The 9,599-nt window shown below is 40.4% G+C and overlaps 1 protein-coding gene across 2 annotated transcripts in view; it reads left to right on the top strand.

Moving 5' to 3' along the window:
* The first annotated feature begins 2,231 nt into the window (after nt 1-2,231).
* Nucleotides 2,232-9,599, top strand: part of NRAP (nebulin related anchoring protein) — a 75,027-nt gene continuing 67,659 nt past the window's right edge. For both annotated transcript variants that reach the window (XM_065923377.1, XM_065923376.1), the window contains exons 1-5: nt 2,232-2,467; nt 2,764-2,858; nt 3,419-3,506; nt 7,933-8,037; nt 9,348-9,452. In XM_065923377.1, the coding sequence (XP_065779449.1) occupies nt 2,396-2,467; nt 2,764-2,858; nt 3,419-3,506; nt 7,933-8,037; nt 9,348-9,452 (465 nt within the window). In that variant the 5' untranslated portion in view covers nt 2,232-2,395. The remainder of the gene's footprint in view (nt 2,468-2,763; nt 2,859-3,418; nt 3,507-7,932; nt 8,038-9,347; nt 9,453-9,599) is intronic.

Here is a 9,599-nt window from a genome sequence, read left to right as displayed (position 1 = left end):
TCAGAGCCTTTTCTTGAGGTGGAAAGTCACTAATTGGTAGTCTGCCGACTAAGTCCTGCCTATGACTCTGTTTTATTGTTTTATTCCCAGTGTTTTGCAAAAGAGGGAATTGCAGGTGCAGATGCGGGTATCTGGCTTTTCTGGAAAAGTCAGAATATTTGTCCCTGCTGGCTACTGATTCCCTCATCACAAGTTGGCTGGGGTAGAGAGGTGCTTCAGATGGGGCATGTGACCTATGGCTTCACCTTGGTCCTTGCAGGCATTTTGGTATCAGTGTTAATTTCTTTGATTTGATAAATATTTGTTGAGCACGTTTTCTGTATCAGACCTTGTTCTCGGCATTGGGAATACAGAAAGGACAACATGGACCAAGGACCCTATTTTGATGAAACGCATATCTTGATGGAGGAGACATAATTTTTAAAAGCAGATATACTAATATTTAAGGTGTCAGGTGGTGGTAACTGCTGTGAAGAGCATAAAGCAGGAAGAGGGTTGTAGAAGACAGTGAGCCGAGGGGTGGGGACAAGTGTGTTGCCATTTTTTGTAAGCTGTTCCTGGAAGGTCTGTTTTCAGTGACATTTAGGCAATGAGGGGCTTCACAAAGCCAAGAAGAGAAAGTTTGTCTTCACGCTGCTCCTTTCAAGCCTGGGAGGCAAGGGACTAAGGAAGACCTGGAAGGCAAGGAATTTTTGGAACCAAAATCACTGCAGATGGTGATTGCAGCCATGAAATTAAAATACGCTTGCTCCTTGGAAGGAAAGTTATGACCAACCTAGACAGCATATTAAAAAGCAGAGACATTACTTTGGACTGTGAGAGTTGGACTGTGGAGAAAGCTGAGTGCCGAAAAATTGATGCTTTTGAACTGTGGTGCTGGAGAAGACTCTTGAGAGTCCCTTGGACTGCAAGGAGATCCAACCAGTTCATCCTAAAGGAGATCAGTCCTGGGTGTTCATTGGAAGGACTGATGCTGAAGCTGAAACTCCAATACTTTGGCCACCTCATGCTAAGAGTTGACTCATTGGAAAAGACCCTGATGCTGGGAGGGATTGGGGACAGGAGGAGAAGGGGACAACAGAGGATGAGATGGCTGGATGGCATCACCAACTCGATGGGCATGAGTTTGAGTAAACTCCAGGAGTTGGTGATGGACAGGGAGGCCTGGCGTGCTGCAATTCATGGGCTCGTAAAGAGTCGGACACTACTGAGCGACTGAACTGAACTGAACTGAACTGAAGATAACAGAGGTCAACACTCAAAGAGTTCTCATCTGTCCTTATTTTTGCATCCTTGCAGAAGCTAAACATGAACTGATATCTTAATAAATTTTCCATCCTACTCTTATAAACATTTTAGTTTATTTAAAAAAGTTTCATTGAAGTACAGTTGGTTTACAGTATTGTGTTAATCTCTGCTGTAGAGCAAAGTGAATCAGTTATACACACATATATTCTTTTTTGTATTCTTTTCCATTCTGGTTTGTCACTGATATTGAATATAGTTTCCTGTGCCATGCTGTAGGATCCTCTTGTTTATCCATCCTATCTGTAACAGTTTGCCTCTGCTAATCCCAAACTCCCCAGCCTTCCCACCCCCATCCAGCTCTCTCTTGGCAACCACAAGTCTGTTCTCCATTTCTGTGAGTCTTTTTTGTTTCAGATACATTCATCTGTATCATGTTTTAGATTCCACATATAAGTGATATCATATAGTATTTGTCTTTCTCTGTCTGACTTACTTTCAATCATCTCTAAGTCCATGCGTGTTGCTACAAGTAGCCTTATTTCATTCTTTTTATGGTTGGGTGATATGAAACATTTTTAAGAGATAAGGCTAAATTTCAAATATGGTATTTACCCTCCATGGAGTGAATAAATCCTTTTTCATTTTCTTTGGAGGGGTGAGTTGGACTTTCTGCTTTAATCACAGGCCTCACAGAGCAAGCTTTTCTCATTTAGTTGTTGTATGAGGGTGTGGGGTATGCCTTTGGCTTCTTTTCTTGGGTTATGATCACAGCTAGTGTTAAACTACTGCATGCTGCCTGATCATACACAAGGATTTGGTCATCCACATAAACATGATGCTGTTGTGAGTTCACTCTTCTATTTAGAGAAACATGTCAGCTAGAAATACCTCCACCTTATTACCCAGACGCATGCGTGCCGAGCAAGTCTCCAAAATAGCCCTTTGAGTAAGTGGCAGCTTTAAAAACCATCCAGCCGCCGACTTCAAACCAGAAGGTCAGCAGAGGAGAGTGGAGGTTGGATTCTGAACGGTCAAGGTGCCCACAGGAGTTTAGTAGGAGTCAGGATTTTGGAGACTTGAACAGCCAGACAGCGGCTTCTCCTTGGATTTCTTGCCTGTTCTTGGTCTTTTCTCTTCAGACTTCACGATGAATGTGCAGGCTTGCTCTAGGTGTGGGTACGGAGTGTACCCTGCTGAGAAGATCAACTGTCTAGACCAGGTCAGTAGACATTTCTTAGCCTTTGCAGATTGTCACAAACTTGGGAAATATATCTTATCACATATGGACATGTGGGTTCCTTTGAGCCACCAAGATATGATGTTTTCCCCACTTTTCTTCAGTTCTACCCATTTCTAGCTACATCTCCTGTATTGTCTCAAAAAAAAAAAAAAATTGTGAGTTTTATCACCATTTTATCCCTAAAGCTCATTTTTTTTTTTTGCCCAGAAATATATAAGATTCCTAAGAACGAAAGAAAAGGTAATTTTGCTCAATCTTTTCTGTTTGGTTTCTAGATATGGCACAAAGCTTGTTTTCACTGTGAAGTTTGCAAGATGATGCTATCGGTGAATAACTTTGTGAGTCACCAGAAAAAGCCATACTGTCACGCGTAAGTGTTTGATGCCCCTCCCCACCACCTCTTGAATTATTATTATTATTATTTTTTTTAAGTAAGTAACCAACCAGAGGTTCAAATCCTACACTCCAGGGTTATATCCAAGAACCCAAGAAATGTCTTCTCAAAAATTTTTACTTACATACAGTCATTAAAGAGATCTGACACAGGATTTTATGCAATGGACAGAAAGTTGAAAATTTCAAATTTCTTACAAGTGAAAGACAAAATCTATCCTCTATAACCCCATGTCAAATTATTAAAGATTGTGCAGAATAGTGTAATTGCTGTGGATATACAGAAAGCTTTAAAATGTTTTCTTTTAAATAATTTCAGGTAAATAATTTCCAGTTAAATTTGGTGTTTATGTTAAATAGGTTGAATTTGTTTGATTTGCTTTTCTTTCTTTATGCCTCATTGCCTGGAAACTCTTGAATTTAATTATTACATCTTATATTATTTTGATGTAAAAAGTGACTCTTCCTTTAAGAATAGTCACTCAGTCATCTTGGATAAAGTACATTTCTAATTCTGATTTACATCTACTTTTGTAGCCATAACCCCAAGAACAACACTTTTACAAGTGTCTATTACACTCCATTAAATCTAAATGTGAGGAAACCTCCAGAGGCCATTTGTGGGGTAAGTTACTTAATTTTGAATTTCAAAATAGTGTTTAAAGAAATTTTCGTAGCTCAGGCACTTCTTAGGTTTTTGTAAATATGGAGAAAATGGGCAGGTTCACATATAGGCAGAAAATGGGCAGGTTTATACCTAGCCATGTTTGAGTAACAAATATTGCTGTTTGTCCTGCCACAACATAGAGGCCCATACAGGATAATCCAGCTTGAATATCTGAGGATCTTGTATCCATTTTAATCTCCTTGTGCCTGTCAGTTCTGTACACATTGATACAGCAGGCCATGCATACACCAGGTGCTTAATACACAAAACAAAGTTCATATAGTTGTAAAATATTACAAAGCCCTTTCTTTCCCCATTATATTTGGGTACAAACATGGAAACCTCTAGTTCCACACTATTAAATCTCTCTGCATTCGGTAGTGTTTAAGACCTCTTTCCCCACGGGTAGGGGTAGGTCAGAGATATTCTGATCTGTAACTGGTGTTTTGGTAGGCCAGGAGGCCATACTGATTAACGAACCTGTTTTGAAAAACTAACAGTAGAGTTTTGTCAGATAACTATTGATTGAACGCTTGCATTTATTAAAATGATGAATCATTTCACTTGCCTCCCCCAGGCCTCATAGCATGTTGTTTTATGGGGTGGAACTAGCAGCTTTCTAAAATTAGAGAATGACACAGGAGGTGGAAGGCTCTCTAGTAATCTGCCTTCCTCATGTTACCTCACCCTGACTCTCCTGCCTGCCCAGGCCACGTCCTCCTCAAGAAGATGGTTTAGGTTGAACTTATCCTTACCATGGCTTTCTATACATAACTGCCAACTAGCTTATTTCACTAAGTGCTTTGCTCCAGTTGTGAGTTTATTATTTTTTTTTAACAAGCTTAGGTAACATTTACTGTGTAATTACTTAACTAATTTAACACATTACAATCCAATAGAGTAAATACTATTATTATCCCATTCTACTGGTGAGGAAACTGAGGCTTGGAGAGTTGTTCATGTATCTATCATTGACTTCTAACAATTGAGAAGCCTGAAGAATTCATGAGCCATTGATTACAGAGAAGGCTGATTCTTTTTGCTTTCAAAAATCCTTTTTGTTTTTGCTTGTTTGTGTGGGTTTTGTTGTTGTTTGTTTTTGTCTCTTAACATCTCACACAAAATTGACAGTACTGAATTTAACTCTCAGTTCGACAGAGTGCCAGACACTTTGCAACACCCTTTATCTGTATAATCTCACTTATTCTTCCCAAAAGAATATTCTTCCCTCTGCAGTATTATATTACAGTTGGGGAGGCTGAGGCTCACAGAAGTTAAGTAATTTACCCAGTTTTACCAGGCCTGTTGAATGGGTACAAATCCAGACCTTTATCACTCTAGGACCCGTATCCTAAACTGCTCAGTCACCCTATTCCCATGTACTTAGGGTGTGGCAAACTATCCAGAAGGAGAAAAAAAGCACTTGTTTATGTTTACAAACATCCAGATATTTCAGCAACTCTGAGGCCAGAGTTTGCCCAGAGATTGAATACAAGGAGGTGTACTTATATATCAGAATATTGTTTGTATTTGTCACAAAAAGATCCATAATATCTCTATTTTCCACCCTCAGTGAGGTATCAACTGGCATGTCCCTCTTACAAAATCTTACAACAGATCAGGCAATACTTACCTTCCTTTGAAGTGGTGGTGAAATCACTTTTTTGTTACTTGTATGACAGGCCGGACCTGGAGCGAGATTATCGCTCATTCTATTTCCAGCCATAGGCAATGACGTGAGCTTCCCAGGAAGCCTGTGTGTGTGTGTTAGTTCAGATCTATGTGAATATGTGTGTATGTGTGTGAATATGTGTGTTTGCATATGGCGAGTATATGTATGTGTGTATGTAGGTGTAAATATGTGTGCATGTGTATACATGTGTGTATACACAGTGTATATACATGTGCGGATATATGTGAATGTGTATATACATGCCTGTGTGCACATTTGTGTATGTGTATGGTATGCGTGTATATGTATATGTGTGTTATCTCTGTGTGTATATGGTGGATGTGTGTTTACATGCATGTGTATACACTTGCATATGTGTGTACATGCATATGCGTGCATGCGTGTACACACATGTGTGTGTCTGTGTATGTATGCATATATGTGTATACGTGTGCATGTGTGTGTGTGCGTGTGTACAGAACAACTGACTGCTGAGACCCCTTTCTCCTCCTTTCCCACCAGGGGAAAAATCAAGTGGACACTCATGTCCCTTCTAGACCCCAGATCTTACAGCCCCTCTGGGGAATGTTGTGGACTGCATTCTCACTCCCTTTTCTTCTCTGGGAGACTTTGCCAATTGAATGAAAAACAGATTCATAGTGCATGTGCTAAAATTAAAAAAGGAAAGAAAGGGATTCTTCAGTTATGGCGATGAAGGTGAAATGGCATTTGAAGCTGTCAGCATTTTTCTGTTTTTTTTAAATGTCACTCTTCGAAAAATAAATGCATAAATAAATATTTACTAAGACAGAATTTCCTGTTTGGTAGGTGTGAATGGAACTTTTAGCAGAATAGAACATCTAGATTTTCTCCTATTAAGAGAATGAACTTCAGCCCTTAATGCTTCCTTACTCCACAAATAACATTTATGGCTTTTTTCTTCTTCCTATTTCCTCCGAATAGTCATGAGCCCTGTGAGAGGTCTCTACGGAGGCAGGCACCCCCCTTGCTGCCTATACTGTGGGAGAAGGGCAGAAAATACAGATTCCTGTGTACTTTGGTCACGTGATTCTGATTCCTTTAGTCAGTGGCTCTAAAGGAGGGCAGTTTTGTCCCCTAGGGGATATTTGGTGATGTCTGAGGGACTTTTTCTGGTCAAAACTGGGAAGGTAAGAATACCGGTGGCATCTGGTGGATAGAGACCACCCATCTTGCTCAGCATCCTGCCATGAGCTAGACAGGCTGCCCCCAATAGGAAATGAACTGGCCCCAAATGTCAGGGAGCTGTTTACAAGAAACTTTGCTGTGAGTTTATGTAGTGTTCAAGGTAATTTCTCAATAGCCAAGAGAAAAGGCATGTAAAGATTTCTCAACTTATGTACTTAAAAATATACATGTTAGTGCTGCATTAAACAAGCCCAGACAAAGTGCCCTTGACAGGGAACTAGAATTCCCAGGTTCTGAACCTGGCTTTGCTAACCTGCTGAATGATTTCAATAAGTTTACTTTTCTTCTCTGAGCTTCTTTCCTCATCTGTAAAATTAATGATTTAAATTTCAACTTGTTTAAGTTGCAGATTTCTGGGCTCCATCTTGGATCTCAAACATTATGATATCTGGGTTTGAACCTAAGCCCCGATATTTTTCTTTTGTGGTTAGTTCTTCTTATGTTCTCCTTAAAAAATCTTTGCCTATTCCAAAGTCATGAAGATGTGGTTAGATGTCTGTTCTCTTCAAATTGATCGACACATTCAATGCAGTCCCAGCCAAAACTCTGGTGTTTTTCATAAAAATTGACAAACTGATTCTAAAATTGATGTGAACATACAACGATTCTAGAATGGCCAAGAAATCTTGAAGAACAAAATCAAAGGACTTAGGTGACCAGGTTTCTAGGCTCCTCTGTCCATGTAATTCTCCAGGCAAGAATACTGAAGTGGGTTGCCATTCCCTTCTCCAGAGGATCTTTCCCACCCAAGGATCAAACCCAGGTCTCCTACATTGCAGGTGGATTCTTTACCATCTGAGCCACCAGGGTGCCTCTTGTAGTTGTTAACTCAGTGTAACAGTATTGGCATAAGAATTGACAGGTCAGTGGAAAACCATACAAGGTTCAGAAATAGAGCTGCACATATGTGGTCACCTGAGTTACAGCAAAGGCACCACTGCAATTCAGTGTAGCAAGAATCATCTTTAAATAAATGGTACCCGAGTGACTGGACACTTAGATAGAAGAAACGAACCTTGATCCCTGCCTCATATCTGTACATAAACATTAATACAAGGTATGTTATGGATCAAGATGTGAAAGGTGGAATCATAAAGCATAGCAGAACACCTACATGAATTTGAGGAGCCGGCATTTAACAAGCTCCCTGAGTGTTGCACAGGCTAGTTAGGAACCACTGCTCTCATGTCTAGTGTTTTCTAAGCTGAATACTTGGTGCTGGGCGATAAGCTTGTAGAGACATTGTCTTTTTATTTGCACTGCAAAATAGAGCTTTTCACACAGTAGGTGCTGTCCGCGTGCCACTTGGCTGGTGGTACAGATGAAGCCGGTGGTGACACTTGTCAGCAGTGTGGCTTGTAGTACAGTTAAGATGCTCTGCAGTTGAGACTTAGGATCCGCTCCCCCTCCCAATTTAGTTCTATATTATTTGTTACCTTTCTCGTGTCTGATGGAAGCATTACTGACAACATCTTCATTGTGCAGATCGATGGCCAAGAGGATGGTGAACGGTTTAAGTCAGTTTTTCACTGGGACATGAAATCCAAGGATGAGGCTGCTGCATCTAACAGGCAACCACTGGTGGATGAGGTGAGGCGAGAGTTATAAACAGGTTTGGAAGCAGAGAAAAGAGTGACACATTGTGCAGATGACATGTGTAGTCAGCATTACTTCTAGAGGGAATTGGTTAAGCTTTCTTTTATCCATCTTGTCATTCCAGTGGTCTACAGAAGACCTCCATGGTCTGTTTCCCACATTCTCACAATACTTGGTATTACCAGACAAAAGTTTTGACAACCTGTATCTTGGTTTTTTCTATTTAAACTTTCCTGATTGCGAGTCTAGTTGAGCGTATTTTCACATATGAATGATCTGACTTTTCAGATTGCCAAAGGATGGTTCTACCCAAACTGTCCAATTTGCCATACCTCCAGCCCACTTGGCTCCCTATCTCTTCCCCTCAATTCCAGTCAAATCCATTTCCTCATGGTCTGTCACACGAAGTCTATCATTGCCTTCATGCTTTTATTCATGGCAGTCCCCACTCTTAGAATTTATCCAACATGTGTTTTTTTTTTTCTTTTTTAAAGTCAGCATGTATTTATTGAGTATTATATGCCAGGCACTATTCCAGGCTGCTGGAATACATCAATGCACAAAACAGACAAAAATCTCTGCCTCCATGGAACAGACTCGTTGAGCAGATGCTTTTTCTTGTCCCTTTGCATCATCTGGCAACTGACCTCATCCCTGGAGGTCCAGCTCAAATTTCTGTCCAAATCAGAGGCCCTCACATGGAGATTGCTTTTTCAAAACTCTCACTGTGTTTATCTTCAATACAGTACATTTAAGCACCAAGCATTTTCTAATCGCTAATTGTTTCATGTGTTAGTTTTGTCTCCCTAGATAAACCACACATATCTTAAAAGAGGAACTTTGTCTTCTTTTTTTTCTTTTTTGATTTTCTTTTCCTAGTGTTAATTGCTTAATCTAGTGCTTGGCACACAACAGGTAGCAGGATTTTGAAGCTTGGCTGTATAATGCTGATTAATCTCAGATGACCTGTCTACAGCAACTCCCTGCTGCCCCATCTTGATGCAGTGATGAGCCAAAAAAATGTTAAGTTACGTTTGGAACTGCTATGATATCAGTCAATCTCTGAAAGTTTTGGTTATTTAGGAGATTAGGTTATTTTCTAGTTTGAAAAAAATGAACATCCTGGTTAGCTGAGACCTGCCATGTATCAGGAGGAGTTTATCATTTTTAGAGAATTTCTGTCTTTTCTATCTTATGTTGACGATGTAGGTGAGCATTGCTGGGAGGGTGGGGTAGGTAGGGTGATCTTACCAAGCAAGTGTGTGGGCTGTGTGTTTGTATGCTTCTGTGTTTTTCCTCTCCAGAGAGCCTATTGGAGTGGATATAGGGAAGGGAATGCCTGGTGCCCAGGAGCTCTGCCAGACCCTGAAATCGTAAGGATGGTGGAGGCACGAAAGTCACTGGGTGAGGTAAGGGCCCTAGAAAATTACCTTAGCAGTTAGCTTGAATGTTCATTAAGGTTGTGATAGAATACTGGCCCTCTCCCAAACATTCCCATGTCCTAGTCCCTGGAACCTATGAATATGCTACTATGCATGGCCAAAGATATGATGAAG

This window comes from Muntiacus reevesi, chromosome 2 (genome assembly GCF_963930625.1).
Source record: "Muntiacus reevesi chromosome 2, mMunRee1.1, whole genome shotgun sequence".
In the NCBI taxonomy this organism is placed as follows: Eukaryota; Metazoa; Chordata; class Mammalia; order Artiodactyla; family Cervidae; genus Muntiacus; species Muntiacus reevesi.
Note: the sequence above shows the minus strand (reverse complement) of the source record. Positions and strands in the feature narration are given on the sequence as shown.